The sequence below is a fragment of the Dreissena polymorpha genome, chromosome 6 (genome assembly GCF_020536995.1).
Source record: "Dreissena polymorpha isolate Duluth1 chromosome 6, UMN_Dpol_1.0, whole genome shotgun sequence".
NCBI lineage: Eukaryota > Metazoa > Mollusca > Bivalvia > Myida > Dreissenidae > Dreissena > Dreissena polymorpha.
In genome coordinates, this window is record NC_068360.1 from 78,930,388 (window position 1) to 78,957,858 (window position 27,471).

Sequence of the window (27,471 nt, forward strand, 5' to 3'; positions counted from 1 at the left end):
CAAGCTAAACCTTCTACTAACCTTCTACAATTGCGTTGCTAGCACCCGTAAATACAAAAGATCGCCGCTATCTGTTGAGAACCAAAGAACGTTTTCCAGAAATACCCGCTGTAGTAGCATGAACGAGGTTACGAAACAGGCCATTCGTATTATTATTATAAATTGTTTGTTATATTCGGGTTTAGCGATTATGAAACATTTTTTGTGTTTTTGTATATCGTATCGCTGAAGTTATTGTTGAACTTATGTTCAACGTTTTATAAATTGAGAATATAAATAAGCGTAAACTTTTTCCCGAATCTATTAATAGCCTCAATTTACGACCTGTACTACGTCATTGAGGTGTATGTGAGAGCGTAACCTATTGCGTTGTTATCGCCCGTGGACTTTCCTTTGTTTACCGACAGGCGCATCAATTAATAGCCTCATATTATGAATGGACTGAGCAAAAATACTACGTCATGAAGACGCTGCAGAAAGTGGACTATTTTATTCATTCAATAACAATCTCCTCCGCGACACGTACAATACGATCATTGTTTGATTCTTTTCTATAAAAGGACCGTTCGAAACTATTGCATTTAACACGATATTAATATCATGTTTCCATTTGTGAATGAATATAATTGGCGAACTCAAACCTCTTGCATAAATTATAAAACTCTTTCTCGCGCGGATAAGCGTAGTAAGCGGGTATTGGGCTCCTAGTAGCTAAGGCGTATCGACCTGAATTTTAGACTAACCACCTTAGACAGTCGCTAAGCGACCATCTAAAAAACAGACCATTCGTATTATTATTATAATTAATTGTTTGTTATATTCGGTTTTAGCGATTATGAAGCATTTTTATTGCTGTCTATCGTATCGCTAAAGTTATTGTTGAACTCATGTTCAACGTTTTATAAATTGAGAATATAAACAAGCGTAACTTTATACTATTGCGTTGTTTTCCCGAATCTATTAATAGCCTCAGATTATGAATGACCTGTACTACGTCATTGAGGTGTATGTGAGAGCAAGGAACGACAACTTTACGTGGAGATTGCCGTGCAATTGGACTCTCCCTTGTTTATCGGCAGCCGCATCTATTAATAGCCTCAGATTATGAATGAGCTGAGCAAAAATACTCCGTCATGAAGACGCAGCAGCAAGTAGACTATTTTAATCATTCATAAACAATTTCTTCCGCGACACGTATAATACAATCATTGTTTATTGATTCTTTTCTATATAAGCTCCGTTCGAAACTATTACATTTAACACGATATTCATATAATGTTTCCATTTGTGAATGAATATAATTGGAGAACTCAAGCCTGTTGCATAAATTATACAACTCTTTCTCGCGCGGATACGGCGTGTGTGGCAGGTAGTAGGCTCTCCGTAGATAAGCTGAACCAACTTGAAATTTTGAGTAACAACATTAGTGTTCGCTACGCGAACAACTAAAAACTGTTCTTCATGCACTAGTTAAAATTCTTAAGAAAGCATTTTTTAACAGGGGCTGTTTGTAAAACATGCATGCCCCCCATATGGGCTGTCAGTTGTAGTGGCAGCCATTGTGTGAATACATTTTTTGTCACTGTGACCTTGACCTTTGAGCTAGTGACCTGAAAATCTATAGGGGTCATCTGCCAGTCATGATCAATGAACCTATGAAGTTTCATGATCCTAGGCGTAAGCTTTCTTGAGTTATCATCCGGAAACCATTTTACTGTGTCGAGTCATCATGACATTGACCTTTGACCTAGTGACCTGAAAATCAATAGGGGTCATCTGCGAGTCATGATCAATGTACCTAAGAAGTTTCATGATCCTAGGCATAAGCGTTCTTGAGTTATCATCCGGAAACCATTTTACTGGTTCTAGTCACCGTGACCTTTGACCTAGTGACCTGAAAATCAATAGGGTTCATCTGCGAGTCATGATCAATGTATCTATGAAGTTTCATGATCCTAGGCATAAGCGTTCTTGAGTTATCATCCGGAAACCATTCGGTGGACGGACATGAGCAAAACAATACACCCCCTCTTCTTCGAAGGGGGGCATAAAAAGTTATTGGGAAAAGGCACCACGTACCATTGTGTTTACATCCATTAATGTTTAATTGTCAACCCGACAAAGTCAGTTGATCCGGCACAATGTATATAACGACTTAAAACACCACTAACCAAGTTTTCGACATGACATAACAGTTTCCTCGCAATTAGTTTAAACCTATTTATTTTAGCTCGATTGCATCGAAAGCCTAAGGCTTGTATAAACGCTCTGGAGTCCATTTCCTGGGCCTAGAACCAGTACTTGGTGTCTATGGGGGAGATCTAAACAATGCTCCCTTGGTGGGGATCGAAACCGTGACCTCCTGGTCGCCAGGCGGACACCATATCCATTACACAACGGCGACCTGCATTTCCTCACAATTAAGCTTATTAACTATCAATGTCAAGCATAAGTTTCCATCAAGTTATCGTTAAAGAATTAATTGTTAAATAGATTCAAAATTTTGTAACCCACAACCTTCCCCAGAAAAAGTACCTTTTCATGCATAGATACTTTAGTTAACAACTTATGAAAATCAATACTGATCACATGTCATGCCTTTATATATGTTACTATGTTTTGATCATGTAAACTCATGGACTGTGTGTATATTGTATATATTGAATAAACCATAAGCCATCAAGTTGGAATGTCATTTGTCAATACTTGGAACTGGACAGCTTGGTTTCTAACCCCGAATGAGTGGGTGCTTCCAAAATCTAGCACAGTCCGGCGTGAGTCTATTTCCCAGACGATATTATACTAGAACTATCATTCCTAAAGTGCCAGATGGCTCTATAAGCCGCTTTTCTCCTTTTTGATAGCACAGTCTAGATATCTTTGATGGCACAATAAGACAATGTTCACATCACATCTCTGGATTCTTCGAAAATATGTTGAGCATTCTTCACCATTTATTATAAAAAAGTAATTCATGGCAGTATCTCGAGCCTTTATTTATATTGACAGTAGAAACTTTATTGCAAACAATAGTTGTGTGCCAGGTAACAATAGAAAAGTATGCACACACTACAAACAATCAAGAGTAGAAGGTACATTAATTTTTAGAAGTAGTGAACAATCATGCAAAAGAGACAATAGCAGAAATTAAAGCTTACAGTAATAACAAATTACATCAAACATGAGAATATTCAAATATCAAACAAGAGCGCCATTGTAACAAAGATAATGGTTTAGTAAAAGAAATCAAGTTAAGATTGGGCAAAGTCTCAATTGATTAATCTTTTACCTTAAAGGCTTTGACCCTAAATATGACCTTGACCTTTGGTCTAGGCAGTTGGTTAAAGTGTGTTCCACTCAGTATGTGTGTAACTTCTGCAAATATATTTTAAAATCCTTAACTTGCTGATGACTTATATGTTCACATTTGATCTTAACATGTGGTGTTTACCTTAATGCTAGTAACATAAGTAACATCATGAATTTAATATGATTGCTTTTGTCAAGTTATTTAACAAGAGCTGTCAGAGGACAGCGCGCTCGACTATTCAAGTACTTGTTCATATTCAATAAATTATAAGATAAGATGATCTTTTAAAAATAAAAAAAGGAAAAAAAAAAATTATTTTTTTGGGGGGGGGGGGGGGGTTTGACAGGGGGGTATAATGTGGGGTGTGGACATTTATTAGACGATCTTTCAAAAATAAAAAAAGGAAAAAAAAATTATTTTTTTTTTGGGGGGGGGGGGGGGGCTGAGAGGGGGGTATAATGTGGGATGGGGTAATTTATTACAATCTGATGTTTAAAAAAAACAAAACTTTTTTTTTGGGGGGGGGGGGGAGGGGGGGAGGGATTCTGGGTAGGGGCCAATCTCTTGCACGATGGTTACATTACATTCACCTTTGTGTTGGGCTCAGAACGGACTATTGTTATGAAAGCGTCTCATTTATGTCATGATCATTCCAAGCATTCATCATTGAGGTTACAGAATACTAAACAATCTCTTGCACGACGGTTACATTGCATTCACTGCATTAAAGAAAACCATCTCATACCATGATATCTTATATCAGTCTTAATTCATTATTATAAAATTGATATGTTTTTTTTTATGTTAAGAAACCAACATACATACACACGTTGAAGCAATTCCTAACGTCACTCAAAAAAAATATGTTCAATTGTTTACATTTGTGAAGTGCGTGGAATGATTCCATCTGCGTAAATGGGCAATAAATTAGTTCCAAAGAGTTGCATTAAAACTCGCAAGTTTTTGCACGATTTATCGTACATTTAAAAGTCATATTCCTTAATTTAATGCATGTGATCTTAAATATCCAATCAAATATACGTTGAATGCGTTTGTTCGGTTTTATCTATTTTATAGACAAAATGGAGGGCTGAGCCTTTCGCAGAGTTGTATGTGAGAGCAAGGAACGACAACTCTGCGTGGAGATTGGGTAGGGGCGTGGGGTATTGTTTGGGTGGAATCCATTGTGGTATTCAGGTAAGTGTTGTTAGTAATAATAAAATGTGATCATAAATAAAGAAGTTATGGCAATTTTAAACAAAATGTTCAATTATCTAAGTGTAAAAGGGGCCATAAATATGTCAAAATGCTTGATACAGTGGTCTGCTCTTGTTTATAGGTTGGGGCATGTTGGTAAACAAGTATGCAACATATAAAAGCAATATGTCAAAGGATATAGGAAATATTTGGGGTAGTACGCAAACTTTAACATAGATTTATCAATAATATGCCTATTCTAAGTATAAAAGGGGCAATAATTATGACAAAATGCTTGATAGAGTTGTTTGCTCTTGTTTATAGGTTGGGGTCATGTTGGTAAACAAGTATGCAAAATATGAAAGCAATATGTCAAGGGACAATAAAAATAAATGGGGTAGTACGCAAACTTTAACATTTGCTGCATATTCTAAGTGGAAAAGGGGCTCTAATTATGACAAAATGCTTGATACAGTTGTCTGCTCTTGTTTATAGGTTGGGGTCATTTTGGTTAACAAGTATGCAAAATATGAAAGCAATATGTCAAGGGACAATGAAAATAGTTGGGGTAGTACAAAAACTTTAACATTTGCACGCTAACGGCACGGCACAGAACGGAAGGCCGACGCGAGTAGGATAGCTCCACTATATATATTTCATATATAATAGTCGAGCTAAAAATCCATTCATAACAGACAAGGTTATGCTCCAAACCAGTGTCAATTACTTATCTTTTACATTGAATTTTATTTGTGACACTATGTCTCATCATGCAGAGATCACTTTTTTTAAGTGATTGAAATCCTTAAAATTGACCTTTGACCTTGAACCAATAGATCTGTTTCTTAGCAAATTGAAAATCCATCTTTAATGGACATAGTCATGCTTTGGATAAAGTATTACGTACAAATGGCATAATTGTTAACTTTAATCGTAACATTGTTTCTTGGGACTTGGTTTTTGCACACAATATTCTGTTCCATCATGTTGATCATTTAATTTGAAAATCATTCCATGCTGAACATTCATGCTCACTACAAAGTGTCAAGTTCAAATAGTCTAAAATTAAACTTTAACCTTGAATTATGACCTTGACCTTGTGACCTGGTTGTTGAGAGCGACGCTCTGTCAAATGATGCTGATCACTTGTGGCAAGTTATATGAAAATCAATCCAAGCTGTACACAGTTATTCTCCGGACAGTGTCAATTACAACTTCCTAAATTTGATGTTTTACCTAAGAATCTGGTCATTGTACAGACACTCCATCTTATCATCAAGTTGCTTCCTTCAAAATTGTAAAAGTTATGACCAAGGTTAAAGTTTAGTGACAGACACACAGACACATACAATGACAGACAGACAGGCCAAAAACAATATACCCCCAATCTTTTGATCCGGGGGCATAAAAATGCATTTTGGCCGTGCTCTGTGAAAAAGGCCCACAGGCTAATCAGGCACACTTTCAGCTTTTATGATATTTTTTGTTTCAAGAGTCTCTTCTTAGCAAAAATCCAGTTTAGACAGAAAGTGTCGTCCCTGATTAGACTGTGCGGACTGCACATGCTCATCTGGGACGAAACTTTACGCACATGCATTAAACAACCTTAAAAAAATCATTTTCACCAGAGTACATCACATACATTCATGCATGTATAATGCTAATTTAACAAAATTAAACTATAATCAGAATGTTCATGTACTAAAATGTTTATTTACAACTGTATTATAATGAAGTCATGCACATGACTTCATAATAGAAACATTATAAGTATCACAAATCAGAAAGGGTATCAAATGTTCTTTCTCACGAAAACATTTAATGGTATTGCCAAAACTCAAATGTTTATTACTGAGGTTATCAGTGCCATTCCAAACAAAAGTCGCTGTGATATTTTTACATACATGTATACCAATTTTATTATAAAACAGGCAACAAACAACACAAATATATCTCAGATCCTGTGCGAAAAATTGGGTAAATTTAGTTTATATTAGATTTTTAAATATATGTCAGATCATGCTCATTTTGTTACAATAGAAACAATCATCCAGTTACCTTTGTTTATTGGGTTATTAACAACTCTTGCTCACTTTGATATGTGGCTATTTAGCAATAAAAGCTTTAATCATATAGCTCCAAACAAAAATGTTTTGACAAAAAAAAAAACGACCATAAAATGAAAATAACCGGTAAGTGTCTAAAGTCTATATCACAATTCTGTATTTGAGCACTATTTTTTCTCGGTCTCATTTTTATGGTATTTTTCAAGTAGCACCTTCTTGTACTCCGCTTGATTACTCCAGAGTTCTGCTGCCTGTACGTTTAACGGACTGTCATTGTTGGGTTCTAAAACAAACATATGAACATGTATTAATTAACAACCCAAAATTGAAATAATAAATTGAGAAGATAAAATTAATTGAGAAGAGAAATGTAAGTTCCAACTCAGTCTTTGAAAAGAGGTATGATCTTTGAAATGTTTAATGCAACTTCTTTTCATACAGAATAATGCAAGCAATCTAAATTGTTTTATGTTGAAAGGTGTAGGAGAACATATACAGACAGACAGACAGACATCCATGATGATTCCAGAAGCTGCCCCCCCCCCCCCCCCACTTTGTTACTGAATGATGTTGACATCACTTTTAAGGTTTACGTTTATACTAACACTACTGGTGAATGCTATAGCCAAAACATGTATAGCATTTAGGACATTAAAAAAAAAGAAACATGCTTGTACAGTACATTTTATTAAATTTTTAAAACTGTTATATATTTTGATTTTCTGTTCTCGCTTCGATTATTTCATTTTCATGGTATTTAGCATCCAAGCTCAATATTTAAGAAAAATTTACCAAACAATTAAGGATTTTCAGACATTTTAACTACCTTAGCAAACCTTTTTGCCTTTTCCCAAGTTATTTCATAACTATTTAATGACAAATTTCACTCTTATGAACATCTATCAATTGATAAAGCAATACATAAGCAATTCATTCTGCTATATATTAATACATAAATGTATTATATATGCATTTATGATAGTAAATGAGGTTTACAAGTGGAATAAGGAAAATATAAACACATAAGCATCGTTCTTTTCCTTCAGAAAACAAGAAAAATTTACAAATCTCCAGCAAAAAGTCATTTTTCTTTGCTGAAAGAAAACATTTCAACAAAAATATTTTAGTTTCAACTCATAAATTTTTAGTTCCAGCTTCACTTGCAAGGGCACCCAAGTTTGCAAAAATGAATATGCCATAACCGTGCTGCAGATAAAAATTTAAGACGTTAAGTAAACTTATGAAACATCGCATTTATATCCATCTATCATAAACTGCTTACAAATATGAATAACATTTAGTACATTATTTGTAAACAAAAACAAAAGCAACAAGCAAATTCATTGAATTGATATCCCCCGCCAATATACTTCTGGACACAATTTTTTTTTAGACGGATGGACAACGCCAACGTGCATCATCCTCTTATCCATATATATACTCATACCAAGTTTCAATGAAATCCGTCAAAGTACTTCCAAGATATGGCTCGACTGGACACACAGAAAAAATCATTTTTTCAAGATACAAAGGGCCATAACTCCGTTATTATCCAATGGTGTACAATGCAATTTGGCGTGCATCATCCTCTTATCCATATATATACTCATACTAAGTCCAATGAAATCCACCAAAGCACTTCCAAGATATGGCTCAGGACACAAAAAAGCAGTTTTTTCAAGATACAAAGGGCCATATCTCAGTTATTAACAGATGGTTCACAATGCCATTTGCAGACCTTTTCCACTCCATTTTTGGGAAAACGCCATACTGGAATTTTGGGAATTTCGCGTCGTGAAAAAACCCATTTTGGGAACAAAAATCGCAAAAGTGGCTCAATTGGGAAAAAATAATCGCATGTAAATAGTGTTTCTTATAATTCAAAGAAGCCGTTAACTGGTAAATAACGACTATTTTGACATATTATTAACATTTTACAAAATATTACGAACATGTGTGATAAGTGCAGGTTTTTTTATCTGATTTTGGGGAAAGGGCCTGGCCTTTTCTGAGGTGAAAAAAATCGTGCGAAATGCAGGATTTTGGGGAAAATAAGAAAGTCTTAAATAATCAATTTAACATATGTTACTGTTTTAAAACAAAAATCAAGGCAACAGATAATTTAATTATGCAATATGTTGCTATTTTCTACACTGGATCAGGTTACCTTATATATTTAAAGGTTGAAAAAAAAAAAAAAAAAAAAAAAAAATTTTTTTTTTTAATTGGGATTTTTTTTTCTATTGGGAAAAAAACAACCAGATTTGCATTGGGAATGGGGCCGAATTTTGGACCCGTGGCATAGGGCGGAAAAGGCCTGATTTGGCGTGCATCATCCTCTTATCCATATATATACTCATACTCATTAGTTTCAATGAAATCCGCCAAAGCACTTCAAAGATATGGCTCCGGACACAAAAGTGCCGGCCGGCCAGATGGAAAGACGGACGGATGGACAACGCAAAAACAATATCCCTCCGCCTATGGCGGGGAATAATAAAACTTAAATAAATCAGATTGCTCATTTCATATTCAGAGGGGGTAATCACATGACACACAAGATGGAGACATCCATGCCGAGACTGCTATTGTTTGCCTTTTTATATCCTTTATTACTTTTATTAATTGTTAAAAAGCTGTTCACTTTCCAACCATATCAGCAACAAAATGATTTGCGTTTATATGGTATTATCATTCGCTCTTTATTTCAACTTTATTCGAAATTTCTTAGAGGGTCACAAAATTACAGCTTAAGAGCAAATATTAATACAAAATAAACGCTAACTAGAGCTTTGTCACAGACGTGACGTATACCTCCAAGTAGCCGCATTGACACAGACTATTTTGCATGCTGTCTTCACAAAATAAGAGAATCTAATTTATGGCCATTTTAAAGAATTATTATGCCATTATTATTTATGGCCATTTTGACCTTTGAACTCTTGGATTCTTTCGCATGACACGCCTTCCAATGACTGTGAACAAAAATAATATACAGAGTCATTTTAAAATCTCACAATGAATGACATAGTTATGGCCCGGAGAAGCTCATTAATGGCCATTTTCACTTTTGAACTCCAAGTGTGACCTTGACCTTGGAGATTTCGACGTAATTCTTTCACATGACACATTATCCAATGATTGTGCACAAATGTACAAAGTAATTTTAAAATCTCACAATGAATGACATAGTAATGGCTCGGACAAGATCATTTATGGCCATTTGTGACCTTTGAACTCTCAGTGTGACTTTGACCTTGGTGATAACGACGTTATTCTTTCGCGCAACACACTGTCCAATGATGGTGAACAAATGTACCAAATGATTTTAAAATCTCACAACGAATGACATAGTTATGGTCCGGACAAGCTCATTTATGGCCATTTTTGACCTTTGAACTCAAAGTGTGACCTTGACCTTGGAGATATCAACGTAGTTCTTTCGCGCGACACACCAGCCAATGATGGTGAACAAATGTACCAAATGATTCTAATATCTCACAATGAACAACATAGTTATGGCCCGGACAAGCTCATTTATGGCCATTTTTGACCTTTGAAGTTAAAGTGTGACATTGACCTTGGAGATATCAATGTAATTCTTTCGCACGACACACCGTCAAATGATGGTGAACAAATATTGACGTAATTCTTTTGCGCGACACACTGTCCAATGATGGTGAACAAATTTGCCAAATGATTTTAAAAGCTCACAATAAATGATAAAGTTATGGCCAAGCATTTGACCTTTGAACTCCAAGTGTGACTTTGACCTTGGAGATATTGACGTACGTTTTTCACACGACACACCATCCCATGATGGTAAACAAATGTACCAAGTTATTTTAAAATCTAATGATAAATGACATGGTTCGGACAAACTTTCGGTTTAAAACACACTAAGTGAACCCGTTACCTAGTTTTTGACCCGGAATGACCCATATTCAAACTTGACCTATACATCATCAAGATACAACTTGTGACCAAGTTTGGTGAAGATCGGATGAAATTTCGGGACAGACCAACAGACCGACCGACAAAGTGACTCCTATAAAGCCCCCATTACCAATGGTAATGGGGGTATAATAATTTTCTTGCAGAAATGACTGGAAAGTGAGCAGCACTAAAACAATAAATACAAGTAATAAAGGGCATAAAACGGAATAAAAAATACCTGTCTCTGCATGGACATCAACACCTTGTTTGTCACGTGATTACCCACTCTGATATTGATCACCTAAGAATTTAAATTCAGTATAACATAGTTTCCATATAAAATAGACAAAATCATTTGTGCAAACAGAGGTTTCTAATTGTTGAATGATGGATCATTTATAATCAAGTCATGGTATTGACAAAGACCAGGAATGAATCCTTTATTTAATTCACTTAAATAACTTGTTCACACTTTTATTTTGTTAATGTCTTTTAATGTATTTATTAATAACACTAGACTTGCAGACTGTTCGGTGTGACAGAAATGTAAAAAACAAGGCAATTTTACATGAAATTTCCTCACAGGTATAACTCATTAAGCAACATTTTCACCCAACTCCTGAGATTTAGAATTGAATAGGAGTGCTAATACACGCTCCGTATCCATACATGATGCAGTCTCAGGCACAGAGGGACCTCATGAACTTCAAAATACACATAAAATCTCAAGAACAATAACTAGCAGGTGAGCAGGTTAAAAGGGACCAGCAGGGTTTACAAAATTAGCAACAAAACAAGAAATGTGTTAGTCAGAAACACAATGCTCCCTACTGCGCCCCTTTGAAATAAAATTTCAATAAACATTTTGGGGGGGGGGGGGGGGACCACTTCAGACATCACTGACATCTCCACGGCCTGTTGTTTATCAAAGAGATCATAGCCAGAGTTCATCATGTATCTATGGACATAAGTCCACAGGTATGTAATGAACAGTACTATTCACAAATTAGTACAGAAAAGAAATGATAATTATATCATTAAAAACAAAACTTTGACAAATCAATCATTTGAGTTATAAATAATCAAAATAAAAAATCTGTACAGTAACTGTGAAAAAAACTTAAATTCTTGGTAAGCAAAGATATAATCTGAGATTTATAATTATATAAATTACTTCCCTTGAAAATAATTGTCTAACAAATCTCTATTTTTAGTAGCAAATAATTAAAAACCACTACTGTGACTGTAGATTCACCACTCAAAATGTGCAGCTCCATGAGATACACATGCATGCCAAATATCAAGTTGCTATGTTCAATATTGAATAATTATCTCCCTTTAAAGCTTATTACTTCCCTTGGATTTGTATTTTTGACCTTAGACCTTGAAGGATGACCTTGACCTTTTACCATGATGTGCTTGTCAGAAACACAATGCCGCCTACTGCGCCGCTTTGATTTATTTAACAAAAATATATAATTTGCCAGGTCAGATAATCATGTCCATTTAAATCTTATTTCTTCCCTTTTATTTGTTTTTTCGACCCCGTGACCTAGTTTTGACCCGGCATGACCCATATTCAAACTTGATCTAGATATTGTTTAGATACAACTTCTGACCAAGTTTTGTAAAGATCGGATGAAAACTATTTGAATTAGAGAGCGGACACGAAAAGTGTGACAGACAGACTTACAGACGGACAGCGCGAAAACTATATACCCCTTTTCCATGTGGCTTCAAGATTTTTCTACATTATTAGTTATACAATATCCAAAATAACAAGAGCTTTGTCAAAGACGCGACAAATACCCCCACATGCAGCATTGACACATAATATTTTGCAAGTCGTCTTCACAAAAAACAGCGAACACCATTCTCAATTTTTAAAACGAACTAAGTAACCCCTTGACCTAGTTTTTGACCCAGAAAGGACCATGTTCTAACTTGGCCTTAAGATCATCTCCATAAAACTTCTGACCAAGTTTGGTTAAGATCGGATGTAAACTACTTTAATTAGAGAGCAGACACCATGCTGAATGTTAAAAAACGCACTAAGTGACCCCGTGACCTAGTTTTAGGCCCGGAATGGCCCATGTTCAAACTTGTCCTAGAGATCATTTAGATTAAACTTGTGACCAAGTTTGGTGAGGATTGGATGAAAACTACTTGAAATAGAGCTGACAACATGCTGAATGTTTAAAACGCACTAAGTGACCCCGTGACCTAGTTTTTGACCCGACAAGGCCCATGTTCGAACTTGGCTTAGACATCATGTAGATACAACTTCTGACCAAGTTAATTGAAGATCGGATGAAAACTACTTGAAATAGAGAGCGGACACTTAATACGGACCGACCGACAGACAAGCTCACTCCTATATACCCCTCTAAACTTCGTTTGTGGGGTATAATAAGAATTAAGACATAAACAAGAGTGCCAAACTGTCACAAAATACGCCCATTTGAAGGTTTTGGACAACTTGATAACTTTACCATGACCCATATTTGAACTTGACCTACTTATCATCTTGACACAACTTGTGATCAAATTTGGTGAAGATCGGATGAAAATGAATTCACTTAGAGAGCGGACACCATGCTTAATGCTTGAAATGCACAAACTGACCTTATTTCATGACCCGGCATGACCCATAATTTAACTTGACCTAGATATTATTTAGACACAACTTCTGAACAAATTTGGTGAAGATCGGATAAAAACTATTTCAATTAGAGAGCGGACACCATGCTAAATCCTTAAAATGCACTAAGTGACCCCGTGACCTAGTTTTTGACCCAGCATGACCCATATTCGAACTTGACCTAGACATTGTCTAGAAACAACTTCTGACCATGTTTGGTGAAGATCGGATGAAAACTACTTCAATTAGAGAGCAGACACCATGCTTAATCCTTGCCATGCACTAAGTGACCCCGTGACCTAGTTTTTGACCTGGCATGACCCATATTCGAACTTGACCTAGATATTGTCTAGATACAACTTCTGACCAAGTTTGGTGAAGATTGGATGAAAAGTACTTCAATTAAAGAGGGGACACCTGGCTAAATCCTTGAAATGCACTAAGTGACCCATGACCTAGTTTTTGACCCGGCATGACCCATATTCAAACTTGACCTAGATATTGTCTAGATACAACTTCTGACCAAGTTTGGTGAAGATCAGATGAAAACTACTTCAATTAGAGAGCGGACACCATGCTAAATCATTGAAATGCACTAAGTGACCCTGTGACCTAGTTTTTGACCCGGTATGACCCATATTCGATCTTGGCCTAGATATTGTCTAGATACAACTTCTGACAAAAATTGGTGAAGATCGGATTTAAACTATTTGAATTAGAAAGGGGACACTGCTGTGGACGCCGCCCGCCCCGGGTGAAACTATAATACGTCCCGTTTTTAAAAACGGGCGTATACAAAGGTAAATTTGGCTACAGAAAATTTTGAGCCAGAGGGAGCACTGATCACCAGTGAGAAGTTACCTCCGAGCAGACTCTGCAGAGACAGCAGTATGGTCCTGACGTCGTACAGAGCAGACCACTTCTCCTTGAGGATGTCCAGACAGATGTTGCCATGCTGGTCCACGTTGGGGTGGTAGCATGGCGTGTCAAACTTCACAGTGGGGGCCTGGTATGGGTAGCCGCTAGGGAACTCCATGGAAAGCTTGTAGCTCAAGCTCTCGTACACCTGAATGTGGCAGTCATGAAATGGGAGAAATGAGCTGTGCTCTGTGAAATTGGGGCTTAATGCATTTGCATATTTTGTTGTCCCAGATTAGCCTGTACACAGACTTATGAGGTAAAACACTTTTTTGCTTATTACAAATTTTTCTTCAAAGGACGTCTCATGCACAAAAATCCAGTCTAGGCCAAAAATGTCATCCCTGGTTAGTCTTTTAATAAAAATGAAAATCAGTATATTAATAAACTGACTGGAACAGGTTTTTTAAAACATCCTGTAGAAGAGGATGCATTTTTATGGTTGATCGCATTTTATATGGCAGTACCAGCCAATGTTCATTAAGTGTTTGCTTATTATTGAAGGCTGGGTTAAGGCATTGTTGCATAGGTATTGAAGGTCCTTAAGCTGAAAGTGGTACCTATATAGTTTCATATTACCAGCCTCAATGACTCTGACCTTTAAAGGTTCATAATAGGTGACTAATCCAATTAGTATGCATATAAACGGGTCTAATTTTTACCGGATTTCAGTTACTCTTGCATAAAAAAATGATAATAACACAGCTCAGGTGCAACGTTGTCAAGAATTATGGTAGATATACCAGTTTCATAATTGGCAGAAATGTTTACAACTTTGCAACTAACTTGATGTGTAGCCTCAAAGCTGTGACGCAGGCTAAAATAGCCGAAAAAAAATTCAATGTTAATTCTATTTAAAAAAACTTTTTACCAGCACAAAGTAACTTATTAGATCACTACACACATTTTAACCATTTAGAAGAGACCTTCTTTTTTAGTGATACGGGAAAACGTTGAAAATCAACGATATATTTTTGGTGACCTGAGTCACTGGAGCTTTGCTCTATCACGAGTAAACAGCGATGTAAACAAGACTATTGCCAAGCAATATAAGTCCCCTACCGGCTCCACCATTGTCAGAAATTCCACCATTTTCAGAATTTTTTAAATATATTTGTTGCCATAGCAACCAGAATATTTAACGTAGGAACAAAATGAAATGACGTGCATAATGTCCATATTGCCATCAATCCATGTTTCAAGTTTCATGAAAAAATAATAAGAACTTTAAAAGTTATCTCAGGATCCAGAAAAACACCATTTTTAGCAGTATTTCTAGTCTATTTGTTGCCATAGCAACCAGAATTCTTGACGTAGGAACGAAATGAAACGACGTGCATAATGTCCATATCGCCATCTATCCATGTTTCAAGTTTCATGAAAAAATATTAAGAACTTTAAAAGTTATCGCAGGATCCAGAAAAGTGTGACAGACTGACTGACTGACGGAGCGAAAACCATAAGTCCCCTCCGGTGAAACTGGTAGGGGACTAATAAACGGATTTTTTGTAAACACAATTGACTTTTAGGACACTGTATTTTGAGCTCAAAACAAGTTGTATCGCTCATGTGTTTATGGTAATGTCCAATAGCATATATATATTGTTTTTTGATAACCTTTATAAATAAAATATGCAAAAAATATTAAATAATCGGTTATAATTACAGATCGTCACCTTTTATGAGCCTTTAACATGTTTACTGTAAAATCAATACAATGTAGGCGTCTTATTCCCCTTCAAGATACTTTCAGACAGAATAACATGCTTGTAATTCAAAGTGATTCTAGACATATTGCGTATACTAATGGCCCACAGACTGAAAAAGCTACAGACACAAGGACAAGTGTAAAGGGGGAGCACAATAACCACTTAATATGTACCATATTCTCTCAATTTAGCAACCAAAAAGCTGTTTTATTAAATTTGACCTTTGAACTGCAAGTGTGACCTTGACCTTTTAAGTGGGAAGACGGATTATGCATGCCATATGCAGTTTCCTCATAGTATTCACAAAATGATAGTGAGACTTGTATATGCCGCCTTCTATATAGGGGGAATAAAAAACCCACAAAACTACGACAAATTCCAATACAGTCGAAACCAGATGGCTCAAACTCGCTTGGCTCGAATTTCCGCTTGGCTCCAATCATCTCCGAAGCACTGATTTTTTATTGCTATATATTCATATAAATTTCTGTTGGTTGGCTGGAATTCGCGAGGGTCAAATAATCAGAGGACTCTAACTGTTTTTACAGTCCCCGTCACAATTTTCGCACATTCTTTTGTTCGTTTGGCTCAAATGCGCTTTGGGTTGCATAAAGTTGTTAATCAATAAGGAGCGCATGATTAAAGCCAAGCCATAATTTTAAACATGCCATCAACTCATTTTTTCATTGATTTGAGTAAAAGATGACATACTGTATAAAATCTGGCATTTTTGACAATGCAGTATTATTATGGCTGGAACGGCTGCATCATAACATTTACAATGTCAACTTAATGGAATAGAAAACTTTGTATCTATACAACAACTTATTAACATATTGACATTATGTCAATTTAAAAAAAAGCAAATAAATAAATTAATGTAGTGCTGTTTAATGTTGCAGTTATGTGTATATAGTGCTTATTCATGTTTCATTTTGCTATTTCTTACATGAAGCCGTAAATGTGCTACGTAAAAAACGCAATTATATTATATAACATGATATTGGTTTGATTGTTTGTGTTTGAAAATATTGATTAATGAAAGTATTAATATTATGTTTGAAATATTGATTAATGAAAGTATCAATATTCTGTTTTAAAATATTGATTAATGAAAGTTGTCAATTCAATAGCAGAAAAAAGATTTCAAGTACGGAGTCAAAGCAGTATGAAATATTCTTCAACTGGAGATGTCAATCTATTGCAGATTCCTGTTAGTAAACATAAGTATATTAACAATCGGTTGTCTCAAATTCTGGTTGGCTTTAACTTTTGTTTCGTCCCAGTGAGTTCGAACCATTGAGTTTTGATTGTATGTGGCAAAAGTAAAATTTGTGTGTATAAGCAATGTCTACTTAACATACTGCCCAATCCTCAGAAAATGATCTGTTATTATTACTCATGACATATCTGATTATAGCATTGCATTTCTTACAGTTCCTTTAGGTCCGGAGAGAGTTGCAATCCACTTAAAGAGATTGTCACCATCTGGGAATGCGGTGACTCCAGGATCGCCCGACATCTGTAAACATTCAACCGGTCAATCACCTTGATTTGAAAGGAAGTCTGATACATGTGTCGAGGACTTAATGAGGATATTTTTACACAGAATTCCAAAGTTAACACACACACAGAAGTTAAAAAATATAGGTTCTTGCTTTTTAAAATGTTATTTATGATGTTATTTAATCTACTGGACTTTTACAGTAGTCATGGTAATCCTTATCCTAACAACCATGTGCTAATGCAATTTAACTTGGACTAGTACAATTCAGAAATGTATGTGGTAGGACTAATATTGTGTTTAAACCCGAAATAATAAGGTATATAAAAAGGTTTCAAATTTTTTGGACTGCCTGAGGACTGCTTGGACTCAATTTCAAAAGTAGGGAGTCCAAAGGACATCTCACACAGAGTTGTATTAAATAAAGTGTCAAACACTGCTTTTACATTGTTGTGTTCTTTATTACAATGTAGGCGTCATTTACATGTTTTCCTTTCTGGAATCAAACAGTTTGACAGCCATTTTGTTTCTTTTGGCAGGATTGAGAAAGTAATCTGCATTTCCTGTGCAAGACAATTTCAAAAACATATATTTGTTGCAATTTTTAAATTAAAACTGTTATAAGATCTGTAAACCATAAGTTATGAGTAAACATGCATGACATTTCTTTAAAATAATTTTGATGAATTCGTATCCACATATTATGTTCTTTATGTAAACAAAGATGGCGGTTTACAGGAACATTTATTCAGCAAAATGGAGCTTAGAAAAATGTATATACAACCATTAGATTCCATAACAATGACAAGAATTGAATAATAAAAGCATTCAGGATGAATTCATAAGAAAAACTCACACTAATTGGAGGACATATGAACAGATTTGGCGGATATATATGGTCTCAGGAAAGGCCATGTTAGAGACATCTGGAAACAACAGGGGCAGAAGGGAAATTGCTCGTCTCCATTTAGTCAGACTGTAACTGGATCAGTTGCATCAGTCAGGTGCTATTTATTAAAGTCAGTCTGCTATGAAACTTGTAGCCAAGTATGAAGGGACAGATTAGAAGAGCAGGGCAAGGTCTAGGAACAGAAGGGCAGGACTTCACAATGGCAGGACGGCTGCCCTTCCATTTGGACCTAGCTGGAGCACTGATTACAATAATTTCAGTACATTCCAGGTGTTTGCTCAAGTGTATACTGATTCAGGTTTGAAGATTGTACATTTTTTATAATATACCATGTATGCTCTAAGTATTTTCATTTGTTAAATCTTCATGTTCACTTACCAATAATGTCCTTAGTTCTTGCTGTAACCTGGAATCATAAAAGAATCATTTCCATTGCATCTAAAATTATTGGAAAGTATTATGAAATTGGTTTTAAACTAAAGTCATAATACACTTGCACAAAGAAATATGCTCCATATATAAACATTTGAACATATTTTCAACACAGCACTTGTATGTACATATTTTAACCTGAGATTAATTTAGAGGGGTGGGGGGGGGGGGACACATTGATACAGGGCATTTTTCTTGATTTGGGGAAAGGGCATGGCCTTTCATTTTGGGAAAAAAAATCTCCATAAAACTGAAAAAGGAGACTTTTTTTCTCCAAAAGTAAGCTTTAAATTAGGGGAAAATTGCATCATTTTAAAGAAATTTTCTTAGAGGAAGGGGCCTTTCTCTTGGGGAAAGGGGCCTAAATATAAACAGGGCATCAGATAAGATTTCATGTCAAATAGTTTTCACAACAAGCTTTTTGTATTAAAATGAATTTGTTACAATTATTTTTTCTCTACAAAAACTGTTAATTAGTTTTTTATAATGTGATCTGATCACAACTTACAAATATTTTTGGATCAGATGAGCGCTTTATTTTGGCAATTGATAACTGTCAGCAATTCTTAATCCAAAGTGATTATAAATTTTAAGTGTCAATAGTTTTAAGTTTTTTACTATTAACTGTCTATTAACAAATGATGAATAATGATAAGTCATTTTGTTTCAACCAACGTCAACTATGCCTTTCAGTTTCAGAACACACTCACATTGCCACACCCCTCCATCAATTAATGCACGAGGAAATCACTGTGTTTTTTCAGACGCAAAATTGGTGCGGTGTTTTGAGCCTAATATTTCAGAAGCTGTCACCACCTGCACTATTAAATCTGATAGTAAACTCTTCACAATGTCTGACCATTTGGGTCGCGTAAGCGCTGTAAACGCTGTATAAAACATTGACACAGTTACACTAAAACAATTAAGTATCAAATTTATGATACTGCTGCCTGTGATCCTGACACGACTTGCATAGGCAAACACTGAACGATTTATGATTGATTTTGTACAAGGTTTTCCACAGGCCATTTAACGGTCCCTGGCCGGGGCGCTTGAATTTCAAAATCAGAGTCCCCGGGGCACTTGAAATTTTCCGATCAGTGTATTTTTACAGTAAAAGAAAATGGAGAATGTCAAGAAAATCAAGGTTTCTTTATCAGTGTATCAATATTCCCTGTTTTAAAGAGCACTTGGTACCTACTTTCGCATGTAATCGCCATAAACACCACATGGGGTCATAGATAATCCACTGATAGGAGATAGCATGACGCGTATATCGATTATTCTAGCCACATTACACAGTCATTTATGCTGGCAAGGATGTATCACAGGAAACTCTCAGGTAACTTTCCAGTCGTCAAACTGTGATGTTCATCGTCCAATCGGTTACGCGAATGCTTATGAGGGCGGGGTTAACTATCGACAATTATTTTTGATTGACGTCGGGCACGAAGTAAGAGTTTATCGCAGCTTGATTAGCAAAAAGTTGTACCATTCACGTAATATAAAACCGGTAACTACAACAGTGCATTAAAGACGGTTTCGGGCATCATCATCAATCCTTTTTACTGTAAACAAGTGTTACTCATGACACATAATTAATACCAGAAATTAATTGCAAGTGCTAAGCAATTACTTACTTGTAGCGTGTAAGTTGTGCAAATAACTCCCAGTAACAATTATGCGCTAACAATTTAATTCCAGTACATGTTTATTTTATCATGTCCATTTATAGAACTGATTAACCTCGTTTTTCTTACATTTATTAGACACGTAATGACCTTTAACAAATAATCGTTGAATAAATTACGCACAACTGTAAATGTTTCGTTCGATTTTTTAATGAGCATTATCAATTTGTAATCCAAAACACGCTTCCGAATTTTAATGCTAACGCGACATTAACAAATTGTAGCGTCAAATAAACAGTGTATTATCCTTTGTCTCAATAAAAAGCGCGCGAAAAATATGCAGACATGTAGAACGTCGCATGGAAAGTGTGGATGTATTTTGTGCTGTATAAAAACATGAACATCATGTCAGGCGATTTACGCATGTTCTGTGGAGAAAAAAACCGCCTTGATTGGACGATATTTCATCACATCTTTAAATATTAACACTTGCCAAAATTTATTTGATACTTAAGAAAATATGGCGATTTTTTATTTTTTAATTCTTGAGCACTTAAATATTTACCAGAATTTGCTTTAAAACTGGAATATATGGGATTATCGGGTAATGAGTAGCGACTGGAAAAGTAGTAAATATGCAGTAATAGATAGAAGGTATGGTTGATACGGATATATTAAGGAATTGATCGAGACGGGATTATGCGTATCTATGCGGGAAAGGGTAAAATATAAATAAAGGGTAAAATATAAATAGTCACTTAAAATTTATTTGATACAATAGAAAAACGACAAGGTTTGTGTTAAAGAATTTCTCGAGAGCTTTTATCGTCAGTATTTACCAGAAAGTGATTTATAAAATCGGAATAAACGGGATTATCGGGTAGTAAAAAAAAACTTGAAAAGTAGTAATTATACAGTAATAGAGTCGGGTTGAAACGGATGTATTGGGGACTCGATTGAGTCGGGATTTTACTATCTATGCGGAAGTTTTAAAACAATTAAACAATATATTATATATTTTAAATGACTGAGGGATTTTCTTGAAGAGTCATAGCGCACCAAATGATGTCTTTTGAGCAGGGGACAAAAATATTTATAAATTGCACTCGTCCTGCAGGACAAGTGCATTAAAATTTTCACTCGTCCTGCAAACACATGCACTTGTCCTTTAAATATGTGTGAAAGAAAGATTGCAAAGGACTGATATGACTAACAATGTTTCCTATATCACTGCTAAAATGCTGCTTACTTAGTTATTCATGCCAGCTGATCACAGAAGAAATGTTAACTTACTTTATTTATGAGGAACACAAAATAAATAAATGAAGACAAATTTGTTTTTTCCTTTTTCTAATGCTTGCGTGCTTTCCATTACGGATGGTTGAACATCGCTCCTGCCCCCTTTAAAGAACGCTCGTATGTCAGACATTTTTCAGATGAAATTCAGACTGGTTTAAAACCGTACTTCGCAGTAAAATAATTCTTTTAAAAAATCAATACTTACAGTGAATGAAGTCAGATGGTTCCCTGTCAACATGGACGCGCAAAGTTTACGCCAAAAACCCAATATTTACTCGGGACACAGTCTCGCATAACAACGCGCACCTGCTGTATGAAATTTACAATTACGATTTCCGGTTCATTCGCGTTCTACTTTCGGAATAGATGTGCTTTAAGAAATGATTTTATTTAATGAAAAAGAGTCTTACTGGTCAGAAAATACATATTTTAACATCAGTTTTTTTTTCACTCGTCCTATAGGACGAGAGCTTTAGGGAAATTCACTCGTCCTTTCAAGATTTCACTCGTCAATACGAGCGGACGACTGGAATTTTTGTCCCCTGTTGAGGCTGTTTTTATTTGAGTTATAACGCACCACAGAACGTCAATTGACACGTTAAATTAAAAAAAATCAACGTCGGGAGGGGACACCCCTCCCAAACCAACCCCGAGGCGCCGGGTGCATGGAAACACCGAATTCCACTTTTCACCGAATTACAACCGAATTCCACTTTTCACCGAATTACAACCGAATTCCACTTTTCACCGAATTACAACTGAGTACCGAAAATCATTACCGAATTACACTTTAACCAAAATTAACTGACATGGTTTTTATTAAACTTAATAGTAAACTACATATTTTAGGGTTGCGTCATAGTTTTGTTAATTGTGTTATGTTTCAGCTTATAATCTTCTAAGACGACAGTTGGAAAAGGTGAAATGTGCGCATATCTTAAAACCAAATTCCACTTAAAATATTTAATGTATTCTTTTATCACAATGATTAAAATGCTCAACATGTCGATTTTAATTTGATAAGAGCCTAAAGATGATAAAGAATTGCTAAGCAATTACCGAATTACACATTTTATATGTAATTGAGGACCGAATTACACTTTCACCGAATTCCAGTCCACTCCCATATTTACCCGAGAAACGAATTACACATTCAGTTGGGCGTGCGATTTGAAGGTGTAATTCAGGTAGTTGAAAGTTATAAATGGATTTACGGAAAAAGCAATAATAGTAAAAAGCAAATGGATATTAATAATGTTAAATACTTTATTATAAATGAATTAAGCATCATCATCAACAAAAGCATACAAATTATATGAAATAAAAGAGGGAAATGTAAATGAACACGTACACAAAAATATTTAATGAACTTAAATGTAATAGAGTTATACGTTATCACATTTTTTGCAATTGCTAAACATGTCGGAATTACTTTAAAAAGTGAATATAGATTACCGAATTACACATTCGTGAACTTATCGGGTAAATGTAATACTATGGAAACTGCTGTTAAATTGTTGAGAACTTCCGAAGGATAACATAACATGTAAGATGTAAAAGGTTTAAATAGTTTGACAATGTATGTAACAAGTGAACATTAACATGTATTTCAAGATTAAAATAGCATGAACTATTTGTAAGCGTAAATCCATTGTATAATTTTCTGATATTATACATATAATTTTTTGCAATTATACATTGCAAATTCTAAAATAAATAAGAAAACATTGTAAAATGTTATCACCACGTGTTAACACGCGACACACAAGAGATTCGCGGCGTACTTGTCAAGCAAAAGCAAGCTCACTCCTTCTTTTTTCTTTTGATGGTCGTAGTCTTAGCATTGACCTTTCGCATGAGCTGATTAGGTTTTTTACCATTAGTCTTTGGTGCGACTATGGTTGTTTGTGTATCAGTTGAGGTTATGAGACCTTTCAAATCTAAAAGAGTCGTTAGCAATAAGAGAAATCAGTTATTTTAGCAGTATATAATTTTCCAGAACAGTAGCCACGGGGCCTGTGTATTGAGCTGATAAGATACGGATCAACACAGCAGGTTGCTAATACACAGTGTAGACTTCCCCTGATTTAGTATACTAATTGTTATTTGCCTGATAAAAATGAAGTGTATTTATTCGGGTCTACCGACGTTATGATAACAGTCGTTTAAAGTGAAAATGTCAAATTATTCATTATTCTCAGATTTTTTACTCAATTGAATTGTGACATTTATTATTCCTATAATCAGCATGCATCACGCAAACATGCACTTTTATGATTAAAATCTATTTTTATAAAATTGAATTAATATATGCTGCTCGGTGACAACGTTTATTAAAATTTCTTTCATCACTTAAATATTTTACAAAAATACACCCGTGTTTCTATCTTAAAAAATCTGCAAACAACGCATTTTTTATCAATGTATCTTTTTATTAAACACTTGTTTATATCTATTTCATACATTTTATTCAAAATTAGCAGTCAAACGTATTTTAAAATGTCAATACGGGTATAATAACACTCGCATTATTGACTCGCATATTTGCATCTGGAATACGCCCTTTTTATGACACTTACTGATTGTTGTGAAACGCATTATCTATTTCATGTGTTGAGAGTATACCATAAATGATTAACACGTTTGTAATTACCAATTACTGAGTGTGACAATCGTTATTGATGTAGACAATATCGGTATATGTTTGCATCTCGAGGACGCCCATCTTGTTTCATGTTAATTATTTCACTAATTGATAATTGACGTGTTAGTTAACAATGAAAAACAAGAAATAATGCCGTTTATGGCCTCATCATTTGTATATCTTATATTGTATCATAATCTTGAATGAACATGAAATACTTATTAAAGTCAGACATGTTCTGTATGGTCCGCAAATCTGGACCGTATACTCCGTATATAAGTATTTGTCATTAAATGATTCATTAATGTTAGTACAGCAATTTTTACAATTTATTAAATTATGGAACACGGAAAATTTGTTCATCTTGAGAAATTTCGTTTTTCCAAATATGTTATAGCTATAATTAATTCTTAAAAATCATAACTTATGGCTTATCTTCATTATGTAATGTCAATCACTATGCTACATATGAATAATATTATTGCAGTAAATTCTAATAACAGAATGGATCAGTGTAAAATGTTTTTAGTATATATAAGTATAATTGTATTTGTTTGTAGCAAAATGAATTCATTAATTCAATAATAGTAATTCTTTACTTTGTAACATACCATTCCACTTAAAATGATCATCAAAGAACATAAAAGGTGTTTGTTTACTCAATTGATTAATACAATAGTTATAATTGTTTAATTTGTAACATGCTATTCCACTTACAATGAACATCAAAGGTGTGCTTTTACTCAATTGATTTATACAATAGTTATAATTATTTTAATTTGTAACATACTATTCCATTTAAAATGACCATCAAAGAACATCAAAGCTTTGATTTTACTCAATTTTTCAATGAGCTTAATTAATGCAAGAACAATTTAAGGCACTTAAAAAATCAAGTATAATTAGATCTATTTAATTGTTAAATTTGTTAGAGGCTTCCCTAAACAACCATATAAAATCATTAATTAATATTTTAATTAGTCAGGACTCAACTAACATCATTTTTTTACACATAAATGCATTCAATTAATATACTAATACTTTATTTTCACTTTATTACAAATAACTACTGCTAATAAACATTTACATATTATGCAGACGTTTCACCCCCATTTTGGGGGTGAAACGTCTGGGGAGGAAATGTCTTGTGGTAGAAACGTCTGCCACCCCAGAGCTGCTGTGGCATCTTACTCCAATCCATTTTTGAATGCACATTTGACACAAATGAAATTTAAACTTTTGTTTGACCATGATATTAAGTCATTGTCTGTAAGATAAGTACAACCGGCATGAGTCAATTTTTTACATCCCGTACAGAGGATAGTACCGTTTTGGCACTCTTCCTCACATACAGAACACGGGTATTGCGCCATGCTTTACGATCATATTTTGGGGAATCGGACATTTTATATCGGTAATCATTGAAGATGAGCAATAAATGAATAAAGGCGATTGAAAAAAATCCGACCTTTATTACATACAAAGGACAATCATCAAACAAATCGAAATTCTTTATTGGCCAATTAGATATTGTATTCAATAAACACTCAAAATAACAATTTATTCTAATTAGTCAAAATCAGCATATGAGTAAAAACAATTAAAATACATCACACTTTCATTTATTCAAAAGGACCATCATCAAACAAATCGGAACTCTTTTATAGCCAATTATCTATTATATTCAATTAGACGTAGTGTCAAAAACTTGTGAATAGCGGATTAAAGACGCGTGAAAATTATTAAGGTGGTCGAAAAATCTGCAAACTGTAAAAAACGCAAAACAATTGATAGAAACTCGGCCAGTCGGTCTGTAATTAGTGGAATTCGGTAACAGCCCGGCGTCATGTGAAGAACCCGTATCTAATCGATACCAACGATTATTTTAATGTGGAATTCGGTTGTAATTCGGTGAAAAGTGTAATTTGGTTGTAATTCGGTGAAAAGTGGAATTCGGTTGTAATTCGGTGAAAAGTGGAATTCGGTGTTTCCATGGACCGCGAGGCGCCTGACAAAAATCCTGTGGAAAGCACTTCTGTATGTTTTAAACAAACAAGATTTCACAGAAATAAGTTGCATTTTTATTACTTTTACTATCATAGAGAATAAGACATTGACGACGGCGAATTCTATACTGCTTTAACAGGCTTTTTCCGCCCTATGCCACGGGTCCGAAATTCGGCCCCATTCCCAATGCAAATCTGGTTGTTTTTTTCCCAATTGAAAAAAAAAATTCCCAATTCCAAAAAAAAAAAAAAATTTTTTTTTTTTTTTTTACCCTTTAAATATATAAGTTGACCTGATCTGGTGTAGAAAATAGAAAGTATTGCATAATTAAATTATCTGTTGCCTTGAATTTGTTTTAAGAAATGTAAAATATGTTAATGATTATTTAAGACTTTTCTTATTTTCCTCAAAATCCGGCGCTTCCCGCGATTTTTTTCACCTCAAAAAGGCCAAGCCTTTTCCCCAAATTCAGATTAAAAAACCTGCACTAATCACACATGTTCATAATATTTTGTAAAATTGTAATAATAAGTTATCAAAATAGTCGTTATTTACCAGTTAACGGCTTCTTTGAAATATAAGAAACACTGTTTTAAATAATTTACATGCGATAATTTTTCCCAATTGAGCCAATTTTGCGATTAATTTTTTTCCCAAAATGGGGGTTTTCGCGACGCGAAATTCCCAAAATTCCAGTGTGGCGTTTTCCCAAAATGGAGCGGAAAAAGCCTGTTTAAGTGATCATAGTATCCGATATACAGGAAAAGTGACCTCGAAAATATGTGACAAAGCTGTGAAGATTCGTCTTATACCGTTTGCTGACGGAGTGTCTTTCTTTAGGATTAGTGGACAAAGTTGTCGATTCTTTTGGTCTTTGATTGCTAGCACTAGGGTCAATGTTCTGCTCAGACATGTTGGTGGACTTGAGAAGAAAAAACTACGACTGTCCAATTTAAAAAAAAAATCTTTACCGCAAAAACGAAAGCACCAATGAAATGAAGTTTTACATTTGTTCTTAACCGACCAATATTTTTTTGGTTTGTAAAAATCAGTCACCCAAAGAAGGTTAATGTGCACTTGAATACAGATAACATTTAATTTGACGTTAGTGTTTACGAATGGTCCAGCACTGCATAACTTTCAGGTAATTTGATGCTAAAAACAACTTATGCAAGATATCTAATGATTGCAAACCTATGTTAACAGTTTAATGTAGCTTCCGGGTTGTTTTTTTGCGGCTCCGAATATTTGACACATTGCATAATCT

At 34.8% G+C, this 27,471-nt stretch overlaps 2 protein-coding genes across 3 annotated transcripts in view; one reads left to right on the forward strand and one right to left on the reverse strand.

Annotated features, from left to right (window-relative positions):
• Positions 1 to 6,200: 6,200 nt before the first annotated feature.
• On the reverse strand, positions 6,201 to 27,202 carry LOC127834041 (ubiquitin-conjugating enzyme E2 C-like). Its single transcript, XM_052359602.1, has 5 exons — positions 27,017 to 27,202; positions 18,570 to 18,597; positions 17,213 to 17,299; positions 14,012 to 14,216; positions 6,201 to 6,856 (listed from the first exon to the last, which is right to left on the reverse strand). Exons 1-5 carry the CDS (start codon positions 27,115 to 27,117, stop codon positions 6,741 to 6,743), a joined length of 537 nt encoding a protein of 178 aa, XP_052215562.1. The 5' UTR covers positions 27,118 to 27,202; the 3' UTR covers positions 6,201 to 6,740.
• Positions 27,203 to 27,241: 39 nt separating this feature from the next.
• The window catches only part of LOC127834042 (glutathione synthetase-like), a 37,624-nt gene continuing 37,394 nt past the window's right edge, over positions 27,242 to 27,471 (forward strand). Inside the window, exon 1 of one of the 2 annotated variants that reach the window (XM_052359605.1) lies at positions 27,242 to 27,348. The gene's annotated coding sequence lies outside the window, so the exon portion shown is untranslated. The remainder of the gene's footprint in view (positions 27,349 to 27,471) is intronic. The other variant, XM_052359603.1, reaches the window with a different exon arrangement.